This window comes from Dicentrarchus labrax, unplaced genomic scaffold (genome assembly GCF_905237075.1).
Source record: "Dicentrarchus labrax unplaced genomic scaffold, dlabrax2021, whole genome shotgun sequence".
In the NCBI taxonomy this organism is placed as follows: Eukaryota; Metazoa; Chordata; class Actinopteri; family Moronidae; genus Dicentrarchus; species Dicentrarchus labrax.
In genome coordinates, this window is record NW_026136719.1 from 17,997,690 (window position 1) to 18,013,509 (window position 15,820).

At 39.7% G+C, this 15,820-nt stretch overlaps 1 protein-coding gene across 2 annotated transcripts in view; it reads left to right on the forward strand.

The window, feature by feature from the left end:
- myo1ea (myosin IEa) overlaps positions 1–15,609 on the forward strand; it is a 47,764-nt gene extending 32,155 nt beyond the window's left edge. Inside the window, exons 15-29 of one of the 2 annotated variants that reach the window (XM_051378505.1) lie at positions 449–534; positions 2,690–2,771; positions 3,012–3,118; positions 4,394–4,492; positions 4,774–4,918; positions 7,847–7,961; positions 8,049–8,218; positions 8,309–8,454; positions 10,437–10,583; positions 10,923–11,080; positions 11,488–11,577; positions 11,677–11,881; positions 12,680–12,715; positions 13,775–13,944; positions 14,067–15,609. In XM_051378505.1, the coding sequence (XP_051234465.1) occupies positions 449–534; positions 2,690–2,771; positions 3,012–3,118; positions 4,394–4,492; positions 4,774–4,918; positions 7,847–7,961; positions 8,049–8,218; positions 8,309–8,454; positions 10,437–10,583; positions 10,923–11,080; positions 11,488–11,577; positions 11,677–11,881; positions 12,680–12,715; positions 13,775–13,944; positions 14,067–14,143 (1,833 nt within the window). In that variant the 3' untranslated portion in view covers positions 14,144–15,609. The remainder of the gene's footprint in view (positions 1–448; positions 535–2,689; positions 2,772–3,011; positions 3,119–4,393; positions 4,493–4,773; positions 4,919–7,846; positions 7,962–8,048; positions 8,219–8,308; positions 8,455–10,436; positions 10,584–10,922; positions 11,081–11,487; positions 11,578–11,676; positions 11,882–12,679; positions 12,716–13,774; positions 13,945–14,066) is intronic. The other variant, XM_051378506.1, reaches the window with a different exon arrangement.
- The last annotated feature ends 211 nt before the right edge of the window (positions 15,610–15,820 follow it).

Here is a 15,820-nt window from a genome sequence, read left to right on the forward strand (position 1 = left end):
TTGCGACCATTTTCAATCTGGTTGTCTGAGCCAAGGTTGTCCCGTGTCATTCTCCAGATGTGTGGTGGCCTCAGACTGGCACACATGCCACAGGCTTAATGAGCCGTACCATAAAGACTTGAGGGGCTCCCACGACCGGGCTCAAAACATTCCTCCAGTCTCAGCCTACAGTATAGTATAGCATAAATAACACGGTTTAATTTATACACTTTTAAACCACTGCTAGTTTTATAAGGAAGCTAATCCTGGGAGGTGTAAAGCTTGGATCTGCAACCCTTCATTTTCTTTTCCCATAAAATTCAAGCCACTGATTTAGGCCAGAATATCAGTCACAATATTTTTTATTTTCACACAGGTGTCATCTTTCATTTTGTTGGAGGTTTCAAACAGTTTAACCTCGCCCTCTTTGATGTCTCTTTAGAAATCCTTTTGTATGCCTCTTCTCCAGGTGTCCTACGATGCCGAGGGTTTCTGCGAAAGGAACCGAGACGTCCTTTTTACTGACCTCATTGAGTTGATGCAGAGCAGTGAAATGTGAGTAACCCCTATTTGCACATTGCATGGATATGTGGCGAGGATTTCTATGGTGCTCACTTAAAGGGAGTTTTCTTATGCATATGGTTATAATTGAATACATCTGAATGAGAGTTTCAGACGTTTCAGTGCATCTGGAAACTGGCGGGACGTAGCAGACGTGTGCAGGGTTGGGCTGTGTCGTACCCTCTGCCCTGAATAACGTCTGGCGGCTGTCCAGATATGCGGCTTTTGGGGTCTACCCAGTCTGGCCTTACAAGTGCAGTCTCCCTGCGGGGCTGCATTGTGGAGTCTGGTCCCCCTGTGTTTTGCCTCCTTGGGCTTTCTTTGTGTCAAATTGGCCATCTGTGCAAACAGCCTGCATTGTCTGTGTAACCCCTGCAGGCCTCAGCCACTGCTTGCCCCCTTTGTGTGCACGTTTCGTGAGGCATGAAAGGAGGTTATGTCAAAATCCCATTCAGACACGTGCTGGAAAATATATACATGCACTTAACGTTGCAAACAGTCACACCAACATACTGTATATACATACATAGATAAAAGAGTTTGGCACAGACACATACAAAGGAAGCCTGAGAAGGAAGGAAGCAGCCTCATTCCTTAGAGCAGCAGGTCTAAATCAAGAAGAAAGGAATGGCCAGTATTGTCAGCTGGACAGTATTAGCAGACTTCTGGTGTATTTGTACACACAACCTGCTGATCCTTTCTTCTGTGTCCATAGCCTTGAGTCAGATGTTTAAAATAAAACAAATATAAATGTGGGAGAAAGCCAGAAAGGGGATGGCGGGAAAAAAACTAACATGAAAAAGCACAAAGAAAATAATAAAATAATGAACACCAAAGGCGACATGAGAAAGTTGAATACGTGTCAGCTTTAAACCAGGCCTGATAGCCACCAAATGTTTGTGTGAAATTTCAAAGCAAGAACAGCCGACCCAGATCAAAAGGAGCTGAAGACTTGAATACGCCTGAATGACTGATGTGCTGATCACAAAAGTGAAAACGTTGTCGTTCTTCTGATAACCCAGGCAAGCCTCTTGGGTGTGTTTGAATAAATAATTTAAAAGTGTTCAATTTAAAGCATAACTGCTAAGTAAAACTACAAGACATCATCGTTAATTTCAATTTACATCTCTGAGTAAAACTTTGGCGTCATTCAACCTCGAGGGAGAGCTTCTACTCCATCTTATAAAGTGGGTGTAGCACTTTTCCTTAATTGCAGGAACTTGCTGAAACACAAGCATTTGAGACCAAATTGATGAGATACTGAATCATTTTCAAGAAAATATCGTGGCTCAGTCCACGGCTGCAGATTACTTTAAATGTCACAGTTAAAACACAAAAACGCTACTTTCCTTCGAGATATCCTTGAAATAAGTTGAGTTTCTGTTCAGTTGAGAGAAAACCTGAAGATATGGAAACTTCACAAATATCTGCTACATTCTGACCAGCAGCAACACATCATAGTGCAGTGATGATGATGTTGTTATAAAGCACTACAGCTGTAAATTGGAAGTTTTGCAGTGGACAAAAATGTTATTCCTTGAGATCCAGTGTAGATGAACACTGGTTAACCAAGCCCACATACAGTATGTTATTAATGTCCATATATTCAGCCTTTTTGGGAGAAAGTTAGAGGTTTAATGTCAAAGTTACTGGTTTTTTTTTTGTGTCTTTCTCTATACTTTGGAGATAAGCATAAAGTCAAAAACTATCTACGGTTCATAGAAAAGATCACTTAAAGAAAGGCATGGGTGAAAAATACTGGATGAAATATGAGATATGACTATACATTCTTCTTTATTTTTCCTTTTATAGGCAAATGGCGTGCTGCTGTTAAATAATAGCATACACTAAGCTGCAGATAGAGGTCTTGGGAAGAGAGGTGTTTGTACAAATACAGCACAGTGTGCACACACACACACATCTCTTGTTTTCCCACCCAGCCCCAACTCAGACCTTCCCAAGTGCTTCAGGAATTTAAACTAGTGACCTTCGTCAAAGGTCCTTGGTTCGTTAACCATTAACTGTATTTTGGTGTTTGGCTGCCAGGAAATCTCAACATTATCTTCAGGTTTTTAATTCATACGAGGACTATTCCAGCCTTTCTGTGTCAGTCCTAACTCCTAGTCTCCTCACCTTTGTCCTTTAACAGCGCCTTCATCAGAGCACTGTTTCCAGAAAACCTCAACGCTGAAAAGAAGGGTCGACCCACGACTGCAGGCAGCAAAATAAAGGTGTGTGTTCAGCAAAGTGCACAGTGTGTACCTGTCCCTCTTCTTAATCAGGGTTGCTGTGGGAAAAGGCCTTTGGAAAGATAATGTGTGTGTGAAGTGTCCTTCAGCAGTCAGTCAGTAGTAGTCAGTAAAGTGCCGGTAATTCAGTCACAGTATTTTGTGCCTTCAACGTCATTATGATCATCACTCGCATCATTATCTTTACCCCCCTTTCTTGATTTTGCTCTTTCCGCCCTTTAGAAACAAGCCAATGATTTGGTGAGCACACTGATGAAATGTACTCCACACTACATCCGCTGCATCAAACCCAACGAAACCAAGAAGCCCAGAGACTGGGAAGAGAGCCGGTAAGTGACTGACTCACTGTGTCCTGCTGTCATCCTTACAATCTCACATGACTCCAAACATCCAGGGCCTGTGTGTATTAAACACATTTATCAAGTAACATTTAAGAACCGCTTTTAACAGATAATTTGTCACATGTATGCTCTGAGAAGGAACGAGCATTCACCCATATTGTTCATTCTTTTAAAAAATCCATACATTTTACTTGTTTACTAGTGATAAAGTTCAACAACAATCTAATATATTTGTGATTTATAAATGAGGATGAAATAATAGAATTTTGGAAACAAAAACAATTCAGCTGGTGGTAGAGCAATTAGATCAAAGAAAACAGATAATACAAATAATTTAGTTCCATATTGACAAGTTCAGACAGTAAATATGCATTGAAAGTGATTGCAACAACAAAATCAGTGCCACATTTATTCTTGTTGTAGATCCCAAACAACATATGCCACGTCCAAGATTTCACTTTCGGCCGTTTGATAAACACAGACCAGAGTCTCTAACTGCCTTCACATAAAAAGCAAACACTGGATCATTGTTCTGACCTGTTCTGCTTCCAGCCGTTGGGTTTTTCTTGCTCATTTTTGGATGTTTTCTGTCCCTTTGTTTCAGTTTCCCGCTCTTTCTTCCTTGCACACAAGCTTTGGGCATTACATGTTCAGATGCGGAGTGCTGCTGTATTGTTCAGAGCCTATGACCTTCCTGTTGTGAGTTGGGTGCAGGGTGGCTCATTAATTAGCACCGGAACTGCTGTTTTCACAGGAAGTCTGAGTGTACTAAGTAGTGCTTAAGGTCTTTGTTCGATGGAAAAGTTTGCAAATCGCAGCCGTTTTGCATACAATGATTATCACTTCCGCTAATGGAGTGTGTGCCGTAGAGCTGATAAATCTAACCGCTGATAGTAAAATGCTAGTTATGGTTATAAATCAAAGTAAATTAAATTAGGATATATATATTTTGTTTTTGTCAGACACTTGATTAACTGCAGTATTCTCATCTTTTATAATTACATACAACACAAACATATCACAGTGTCAGAAGTAGAGAACAAACCCTAAAACAGCGAGAGTAAACTTTAATTAATATAATACCGCATTCAAAGGCATCAGTGGTCAACACGTATATGTGTGTATATGTTGTGTTTAAAGCTGAAACGATTTTGATAATTGACTTATTGTTTAAAATAATTTTTAAGGCAAAAAAAACAAAGAAGAGAAAGAAGTTTGTTCATTTTGTCCTAATGTGGATTCCTGGGTCCTTCCTGTCTTTAGAGTAAAGCACCAAGTGGAGTACCTGGGACTGAAGGAGAACATCAGGGTGAGGCGTGCTGGATATGCCTACCGCAGAGTCTTCAGGAAGTTCCTCAACAGGTAACATGTCACAGACTCACAGTGAGGATATATTTATTTTTGACTTGGATTTGGTTGAAAGAAAGGTGTGTGGGTATGATGGGTATCAACCGCCTCATGTCAGATACCAGTGCTATCAAAAAGAGAGCACCCATATCCAGTACCTGAGTTTAGGTCCTGGAATCGGATTCGGGAGAGAAGAATGTAACCTGTGCCATATTATGTAACGTCCCATCCAAACCCAGATACCCACCCCTCCTCATGTAAAATGCTTTATATCTGCTTAACCTTCTGGTCCTCAGATACGCCATCCTGACCAAAGAGTCCTGGCCGACGTGGCGAGGAGACGAGAAACAAGGCGTCCTTCATCTCTTACGGTCTGTCAACATGGATCAGGATCAGTTCCAGCTTGGACGCACCAAGATCTTCATTAAAGCCCCCGAGTCGGTACGTTTGACGCCCGTCTCACCTTCAGACCGTCACATCCAGTTTTTTTGCCCTTTATGATAAAATATAAGAAAGCAATCCAGGAAAATGTACTACAGAGCAAAAACTTTCAGCCCAACCTTTTCACGTTATCCTTGTACAGAAATAGAACTCAAATCACATGTCAGAATGTCTGCTGGCATGTAAAAAGACTTTTAGTTAGCCGGAAAAAAACTGAACTCACCATTTTTACACTAAACACCATAAAAGGGCACTAGTGTCCCAAATCAAGCTCGAATCCCAGTTGCAGGGGAGGAGATTGAACCTGACCCTTGCACCACGTCAGCACTGAGTCAACACTGCTCTGGAACTAAAACACAAGTACAGGCTGTGGTTGCAGAGTTTGGGGGGACATCGTAAAGGCTTGTCTTTTTCCACCATAACTACTTTTTTCATGATTCCTATGAAAGCAGCACTTGTGTGAAACCTCTCACTTAACATTTGTACACATCGTGCACCAACCATCGTGCACGTGCACACACACAGATGTATGTTTTGAAGCTAATACACAGACATCTTAGTTTTAATTCAGGCCTTACAGCTGATCCTGAATGCCTTTACTTATTCATTGCAGCCGTGTATGCCAAGAGCCCCCATCCCCCACACTGCCAGACTGAGAGTCCAAGTCATTGAGGTGTGCTTATGAAACGCAAATATCACACCGCTGAAATGAGCTGCCAGGCTTCTCAAAACAAGCCTCTCTGTCTGATAAGACACTGACACCAGCTAATTAGTTTTATGAATGACAAGTTTTTTTCTGTTCGATGTAATAAGTAAAGTTTGTTTGAGCCAGATGTTGGAGAAAAGTTTCTCCTTGGAAGTGGTGATGGATGAGCGGTGGCTTACTGTCTGTCAGAGGTTCGCTGAGGCAGAGTTGACATTTACATGTGTATCAGTTTAAAGGTTTATTATTTCATTTATTTATTTTTTGCCATTTACAGCTTTAAGTTAACGTGATGTTGTCACAGCAACAATTCTGAGATTAATCACTTTAAGTTCCCTTATTTAACATTTATAACCACTATACAAACATTTAATAAATATGCACTATAATGGACAGTCAGTGCATAGTGTACAGTATTTTCTAGCATTTATAATGTCTATGAAGATAAACATTTATATTATTACACCTAAGTGTTTATGCACAAACCTCCACTTAATTAACTTATGGGTGCCCATAAGTTGATGAATACATTAATAAACACTTCTAGTGTGTTATAAATCATGTATGAAATGTTTGCATGGTGCTTATAAATACTAAAATAAAGCACTGATTAATCAGTTAGTAGTATACATAAGTGAACTAATTAATTTATAATGAAAATAACAAATCGTTGCAGTCCTAATAATGACCATTACTGCTTTGGTTTGTAAGTTCCGGTCAGATATTAGGAAGTTTGAAACTTCCTCTGCCTATAATTGATTCCTTCTTGAGCTAAACTCATCACCAAGTAATATAAACCAAAAACCCCACCTGCTGTTTGTTCTTGGATTTGTCACCTGGGAAGTTTAATCATTCATCCGGTCTCAGTGATTACGTGGTGTCACTGTCAATGACTCAGGGAGTTTTTCTCCTCACGGCTTTTGTGGCTAAACTGAATCTGTTGTGTTTTGGTGTTGTTGGTGGTTTGTCCCGTCACACTGCGGTCCGTGGGCGGCCGTGTTGATGCCTGGCCTGTTACAGCAGTGAGCAGGATGTTTAGTCTGGGAGGGAGAGGGCAGAGAGTGCGATTGCGATTGCGTGTCTAGAGGCCCATCAGGAAATGACATACTGGACGACTGGTGGTCTGTTGGCACAGAGTCATCTCCTTGAGCAGGACGTGATGAAATGAGCCAAAGATCAGAATAATGTTTTTTCTGTGTATACGAGTAAGTGTTGTATTAATGATACCAAACAATGTAAAACTATTCATAAATATTATTATATATACAGGACAGAAAGTGCAAATAAAACATTTTACAGATAACTTAATGCAAAGTATTAATAAATTATCCTGCATTAAAGGATAGATTCACATTTTTTGAACTGTATCTCAATACTCATAAGCATCCCTACTGTTCCAACTGAAAGTACAAAATCCCTTCATAACATACATCAAATATAATTCAGTTTATCTGAAGTTAATATGAGGCTCCAACAGTCTGAGTTAAGGTCTTTTTAGTACAAAATTCCCTCTTTGTGTTTCCCCAGATAGTGTTTCCTTGCTGAGCTACAGTGGTGGGATAGTAGCACAAAGAGGGAATTTCATAGTAAAAAAAAGACTGTAACATTGGCAGATACTCGCTTGATTTTTCAAAGTCCGACTGTTGAAGCCGCATATGAGCTTCAGATAATCTTTGGAACATATTTTTGCACAGAATGAAGACTGTGGATTTTGGCTCCCATCACTTCCATTAGAAGTGCATTAGGAACAGGAGGAATGATTACTGCAAGTAAAAACTATTTCAATGTTCATATGGGCACTTGAATATTGTTGTAGGACAGTCTTGAAAAGTATGAACCTGTGCTTTTTATGCTTCATCATTCTTCTTATTTCCAGGCTTATTTTCATTTTACAAATTTGGATTGGCAATAAAACTTATTTCAAAAGAGAGAACATTAAATAAAGTGTCAGAATAAGATATAAAACAGAACACCATAATACAGAAGAATACCAAAAAAAACCCAAAGTGCACAGTAGTTTAGTAGTAATAAAACTTAAATGCAAAAGAAATCTAAAGGTTATCAGTGAGATTGGGAGCAGATATTTGGCTTTGTGTATTCAGCTGTACGCAGGCATGTTCAGTATGTATGTGCAGTCATTCCTTCCATTCAGTCTGTTCAGGTGTGTTTGGGTTTGTGCACTGAGGTATGCCAGTCTCTTACTCTATGTCTCTTTGTGTTCACAGCTCTTTCTGCTGGAAGAGACGAGGGAACGCAAGTTTGACGGCTACGCCAGAATCATCCAAAAAGCCTGGAGGAAATACGTGGCCCGCAAGAAGTACGTCCAGATGAGGGAAGAAGGTGAGTGAAGTCATATCTTTACATCTTTATTTGTCCGTCTGTCTGCCTCTATCCGTCTCTCACTCTCTTTCTCTCTGGTTTATCTAGCTTCCGACCTACTGCTGAACCGGAAGGAGAGGCGGCGACACAGCCTCAACAGAAACTTTGTAGGTGACTACATTGGCATGGATGACAGGCCCGAGCTCCGACAGTTCCTGGGGAAGAGAGAAAAGATCGACTTCGCAGACAAAGTCACGAAATTTGACCGTCGCTTCAAGGTTGGTCTCCTTTAGTCTGCAGCCTGTTTCTGTAGCTAAACAACTCACAAAACATTTATGATTAACGTTCTTCTGTTTTTTTTTGTCTAGGGGATTAAGAGGGACTTGATCCTGACCCCAAAGTCTGTGTACCTGATTGGAAGAGAAAAGGTGAAACAGGGACCAGAGAAAGGGCAGGTGACAGAGGTGCTGAAGAGGCGGATTGATGTGGAGAAGATCCTGGCAGTGTCTCTCAGGTACAAAGTAGTTTCTGCCTTACAGCACACAGTTCCCTGAAATCTGGGACAAACTGGGTTGTAATATTTCAAGTATTGTAACATCTGTATCAGATATCTACAGATAAACAGGCTCTTTTCACTCTTACTTTGCTCTTGACAGAAAAGGAATAAAATCCTTTTTAATGGAGGCTCACGGTAGTTGAAGCAGACACAGATGTCATTTTTTTAGTCACATGTTCCACATACTGTTCAAGCCTCTATGACTACAGCAAAGAAAAACCATCCACATGAACAAATTCAGCACTCACTCTATCTGCGTATGTCAACTTTAAGTGCTGCGCCCTGCTTCTACAACCCCTCCTGCTTCCCAGCAAATTGAACTCCTGCTGCACTCGCATTTATGATTATTTCAATAACAATGTTTCTTTCAGTGTTTTCAGCTACGTTAATTCACGGGGGGGTTTTCCAGCTAATGGACATCCTGTCAAGCTTTCAAGCTTACAAAGAGTAGCAGAGGGGCATCTCTCAAATGCATATTATTTTTGCAACAAATGGTCAAACCTTTGACAAAAAAGTCCCCACTAAAAGATACCAATGAAACATATATATATATATATATATATATATATATATATATATATATATATATATATAAAGTAGGGCTGGATGATGACAATCAGTGGGGATGATCATTTTTGCACCACAATATTCATTTTCACTGAAAACAAGCTATTAAAACCAAGATGATATGACATCTGTTGTGGTCTGTACCTAACAAACACGTTTTCTTACATCTGGAGAACAAGATTTGTAGACCAGAGAATTCATGATGATGCTGTTTTTACATTTTATCTTTTTCAAAAGAAAGCAGCTTCTGCGACTTTGCACTTTGTCATATTGCGATTTCCATAATATTTTGATTCATTGTGAAGACCTAATAGAAAATAAAAATAAAACCACTATTTTACATTATGTCCCTTGTCTGCTACTACATGTTGTTTCTTGCTATGTCTCTTGGTTGGGGCTCCCTTGACATGAAATATGTACGCTGATAAGCATACAGAAGAATCTGCACAGTCATGCTGCCATTAAACCCCTTTTGTGTTTTCACTACATACACAAGACACATGTGATGTTATGAACATATATATATTATATAAGAAAAAAAATCTATTTGTACGTGTATGGAAAGATACCAGTAGGTAATGAGTTGTTTCCAAAACAAGACAATAGCTGCTCAATGTGTAGCACATTGTTTTTCAGGGGCACATTGCACTGCAGAAAGTCATGAATCTACTTCAAAGCCACAGCCTGGATTTCCAATCACACAAGTTCCCATGTTCCTGTAAATGTCACACAAGGGACATTGAAAACATGTGGAGTATATTAAACCCACCTCTTGTATACATGTCTGTCCCTTTGTGTGTGCAGGTCTCAGAAATAATACGCACTCAAACACATTCTCATGAAAGAATTTAGACTAGTTTACTACAAAGAAAAGAAAAAAAGAATAAAAGGAACTGAAAGGTTTGTGCGGCCTTTGTTGTCTATGGGAACGCTTCATAACTTGTTTGAGAGGTAGAAATCACAGAACCGTTGGTGCGAGCATGTGGCTTTTGAGTCAGTGGGGTAATACGGACCAGGTGGTGCAATGAGCGAAAGCAGGAGTTGTAAAAAGCTCATCAGAGAAAAACTCCACTTCACTGGGAGGAACAAAGTATCCTTGTGTGGGTTACGGGCACAAGCTGTCTTCCCTCTTCAGATGTGAGCTGCTTTGTGAGGCCCCTCTCTGTTTCTATGCAAATGTGAAAGATGATTCTGAGTCTCCATCTTAACTTCCATCAAAGCAGAACGGTGAAAGGGCAGAGTGTCTTTACAATATAATAGAAATCCTGTGAATGTATTGTTCTCTTGGTACGATTAGTTTCATATCACAGCTGATACGAGGACTTTAAATCACACGTGAGCATCTCAGTAACTGTTATGTTCTTGTTTTTCAGTACAATGCAGGATGATTTCATGATCCTGCACGAGCAGGAGTACGACAGCCTGCTGGAGTGTGTATTTAAGACGGAGTTCATCAGCTTACTGGCCCGCAGGTTTGAGGAGAAGACCCAGAGGAAGCTACCACTCAAGTTTAGTAACACGTAAGTATGCACACAAAAACTAATCCATGACCAAAGTTGGTGTTCCAAACAATAAATAAATCAACCACAGTCAGTAATGTAACATATTGCTGTAGGAAATTACTTCTTTTATATTTGTTTGATCTGCACCTCTTAAATATATTTGAGACTTAATAATGTCTTTAATAATTTATTGAAGATAAATAATAGATTCAGCAGCACAAACATAAAAAAAAACTGGCCAATAAATCTACTTTTCACAAACACAGGATCATACAGCTCAAATAATGTCCTAATGAACTCACAGGGGCTATTTAAAGAGAATGTAACTTTATAATTTTATTAATTCCTGTCCCTCAGACTGGAGCTAAAGCTGAAGAAGGAGAACTGGGGCTTCTTGAGTGGGGGCGGCACCCGGCAGGTCCTGTTTGTCCAGAGTCAGGGAGACATGCCTGTACTGAAGCCTTCAAGCAAATCTCTGCAGGTCAGCGTTGGCCCTGGGCTTCCCAAGAATACACGTGAGTATTAACAGACCCAAAGAACATAAATGACCCGTTCTCTCTATGAGCTGTGATAACATACAGTATACCAGAGGTGTGGACTCAAGTCACATGATGGAGTCATGAATTTGACGACATCTTCAAGCTGTCTTATCGTCAAGCTGTCACTATCCAAATGAAGGCATGAAAAGCATTCATGATTTTCATTATTTTAAATTGGCACAAACTGTTAATCTGTTGGTTTTATGTCAATGAGGTTAACATTGAAAATGACATTTACTTGTGACTTGATCCCATCTCTGAAGTGTACACATTCAGATCCAGCTTATCCCCTTTTCTCTTAATTTCTTTCAGCTAAGACTTTCTTTCTTTTCTCCTTTACTCTATGTGTTGTCAATCTAAATGGCTGAAAATCTCATCCTCAGGCCCAACCAGGAAGAGCTTCACTCAGATTCGCTCCAATGTGTCCAGAACTCACCAGAACATCCCTTCACGGGCTGCACCTGGACCTCCAGGTACAGTGTTTCCATCCACCATCACACAGGATCAGAACAGGCTTTTCTTACATCCATGTGGACTGTTCGAACTCATCTTTATTTTTCTTTTTTTCACAGTTGCTCACCAGAACGGTGGCATTAAAAACACCAACCACGTAGCCAATCAGAGGAACTCACAGCATCACAGCCAGAGGCATCCCTCATCCGGCAACGGCACACGCCCCTTCCTGCCCAGCAACATCAACCAGCTGAAGGAGCGAGGCGGCAGCCGGCCGCAGCCCAACCTGGACTGTCTGAGAGTCCCTGATCAAGGAGCCGCAGGGTGAGAAACCAGCACAAACACAATAAAGGCAAAACAAAAAAAAATGAAGAACTGTACTGTTACTGTACAAACATTAAACTGGATGCAGTCACATTTGTCAACCCTTCATACTGTATAGGTCTAACATATCCCTGTTAGTTTCATCATGGGACAACTCCTCCTAATGTCATGACTTTGCAGACGTCTCCCTCTGACATATTCAGTAGTTTTGTGGTTCTGTTATAATCTGAGGGTGATTTGGCCTTTTTGTCAAGTTTCATATCTTATCCACCAGAGTGTCTTTGTAAATGCAAATCTCAGTGTCACACTACCAAAGACAACAAAAAATGTGCAGTGATGTGAGGTTTTTCTGCACCAGAACTGTCATTTTCTCAGAAGACCAGACCCCCTTTTCTATTTTCTATTACAGTAAACTATTGCACAACTATGACTCACATATTAATCTACTTAGTGTGAGATTATTAGCTGCTTCTAATTCTCATTCAGCTTAATATGATTAACATTGTAGCAGTGTTTTTAAAAATGGGATTAGGTTACTTCAGACTCCCATTTTAAGTATTTTCATTCTTGTGTCTACTCTGTATAAATACTTGAAGATCATTTATATTTGATATGTTTATTTCTTTCTACATTGTATGTTAGTTAACAATATAGTAAACAGCTGCTGAATGTGATAAGATTATAGGGCAGTATGGTACAGTGTCTCAGGTCACATGCCCACAGGTACCATTGACACACTAATACACACGGTTGTGTTTCTGTAATTTGGCATAATTTGGATGATTTATTCTTTTGTAGTAATGGAGACAGACGGCCAACTTCAAATGGAGGAATGTGAGTTGGAGTGTTTGCCGTGTTCTGGGTGGTGGATCGGGACTAGAAAAGCTTTTCAGCAAGACATTTTGATGCTTCTTCTCTTGTACATTTTGGTTTTTGACTGCAAAGTTCAAACTCGCTAAAAAGAGGCCAACTGTAGTCTGCAACTAATATCTCATTTTCTGCTGCTGCTCAGTTTCTTTGGTATCAAATGGGAATTCTTTACAGTTCATCTTAATATGATAGATCTTTCATTTCTCTAATGAAAGATTCTTGAAAGAATTTTTGTAGTAAAAGAATCCCTGCTGTGCACCTCTTCTGTTTTTTATTTTTTATTAAAGGACCATTGGGGATGAAAGTTGCTTTCATGTACACATACCTCACTGGAAGGAAGACATATTTTCACTCTGTATAAAGTAACCATTGTCTGCTTACTGCTGACTGACTGATCCTCAGTTAGTTGAGCAGTAGAGTTCAGCTGTCTCAGTTTACCATTACATTTGGCATTGTGTCTAAAAAATAAATTGAAGAGAGAATATACAGTATACATACAGGGTAAATGAATACAGCCAGTATACAGAATAATAACACTCACTCTGGATCACGCTCTGCTCTGAAAGGCTTCATGGAATTCAAACATTTCTTAGTCTCGGTTCATTTGTGAAAGTGTGTACTCAATCACCATCTTGTGGCTGTTTTGTGAACAACTGCATAATGTGAAAATGAAATGAATGAGGAAGCATTAAGCGCATTACACAAACAAGTATTTCTTTACGCTCCCATAATTTGACACACCTTTAACCAGGAGGATTTATAGTTGCTGTCAGATGAAAATTAAAAAAACACCTGTTTTTAAATCTAAAATCTAAAATCACATAACACAAAATGGTGGTTATACATGGACACATATTCCTGGGATGTACTTTGTTAAAGATCCCATAAAAACACCTCACTTTCTTGTGACTTAACTTCACAGCCACTGCAGCACAGTGAACTATCATGTACTGTTAGCAACCTCCTGCAGATGTTGATAGTCGTGTCTTTTCCCTCTTTTTTTTTTTTCTTTTAATGTCTCAGAGCCCACAGACCATCAGCCAGCAGACCTCCACCAGGAGGAGGACGACCCAAACCTGCACCCAAACCCAAACCCCAGGTGCCCCAGTGCAAAGCTTTGTACGCCTACGATGCTCAGGACACAGATGAGCTCAGCTTCAACGCTGACGACGTTATCGACATCATCAAAGAGGGTAAGCGCAGGACGAGACGACATTTGCACACCTGGCTTTTTGTCCTGTTTTTTGTTAAGATCTCAGTCTCAGATGTTGTGAGCTTGAAATGTGACACTAACCTGGTCATGTCTATTGGTTAGATGCCTCCGGGTGGTGGACAGGACGACTTCGTGGAAAGCAGGGACTTTTCCCCAACAACTACGTCACCAAGATCTAGGAGCTACCGGTTTACAGCATGAGTAGGAGAGCCTGCTGCGTCCCTGCTGACCCTCTCAAAGGACGGGATGGAGCTTACAGTCAGAGAGAGAAACACTGAGATTGCTTGAGGAGAGAAACTTACACTTCCTCCACTACTGCCTTCGTAGTAAATGAACGTAACTCTCGGTTACACCGCCAGACCAAAAGACCGTCAGGCTTGAAATGAGGCTTTAAAGACGAGAAGACTGTTTGACTTCGGGGTCTGTTTTCCTCCACAGTCCCTTCGAGTACTGAACAAAACTATTTATTGTATTTATAGCTTTCTGTGTTCTCCTTACTGTCATTTATATCTTGCAGAGGATTTGAGCTCAAACATTTTGAAGCGTTGAAATGAAGTATGCTTAATCTGTGGGACCAGGCTGTGATTTCTCGTTTTTTAGATGAAGTTTTGATTGCTGAATCAGAGGCGGTCGTCTCAGTGTCAAAACTGACTGGACTGCTGCTTTACCAGGAATATTTATTTTGGTGCAAAACTGTAACTACTTACAAGGACTGGAGTTTCAGTAAATCATCACACTGTGATTTTTTAATGATTTTAAACTACCAAAGCAATATGAGTTTTAATAGATCTGTTCCACACCTGCAAAAATATCATTCAAAGGGCAAAGCGGTCAAGTGGTGAATCACCTGGAAAACCACCTTCATCTGTATTTTTTTTGTTGTTGTTTTTGTTATTCTATCACACCAGTATATTTTCGACACAGAGTAGGGGCCACATATACTGTAACCTGAGCATGCTGTCTGTGGTGTATTAGCACTTTATTGGTACAGGTACTACCTTGGACACAGACATCTTCACTCGTTCATGCCACAGCCAGTAAATCAAGTCTATAAAAGACAGGTTGCCAAGCTAGCAATAAGCAGAGTTACTGAGAACGATTTGTTTACATGAAATGATAAAACAGGCATTTTAGATCTGATTCTGTATATGTGTTCATATTTAGGAGTACGCCTGTTGTTGGTTAGGATTTAAATTAATTGTTTTGTATTTTCTCTGAAGGATCTTAGTATTTTATTATTCTTTCTGCTTTTGATACTCACAGGGCTGCTTTAACAGATAGTTAATAATGGTTCTCACAGACTATAGGGTGAATGGATTTTTGTTTTGTCGAAGCGTTTTAGGTGACAGAAATTTGTTGACATTTTTCCGTGGCACTACAAAGAATTCCTTTTGCTTCCGCTTGACTGTTTCAGAAATTTTTTTGCACTGCTGTTGCATTACTTACACATTCCTAATCTTAATTTTTTTGTTTTTGTTTATCAAATAACCACATTATTCTAGAGTCAGTGAAAACTGCTGGGACTTCTGTCATAGATCTTCTGCATCATCAAATATAGCTTGATCTTGGATGGTTGAAAACATCCTTGTGCAATAAAAAAAAAAAACAGTAGATTTTAATAAAGCATGTAATATTGTATATTTAACTGCCTTGTTTAGTTTTTATTATCTGAGAACAATGATCACTGATGTTTATGTTTATTACCATATTCACATGCTGGTAGCACTGCAGGCATAGATTTTAGAAATATTGAGATCATTAGTTCAAGTTAATCCAACACATTTTGACCAAATCCTTCTAAATAATCACTTTTTGCTTTTCCCCCCACATGTAATAAATTAATTTAACTGTTCAAA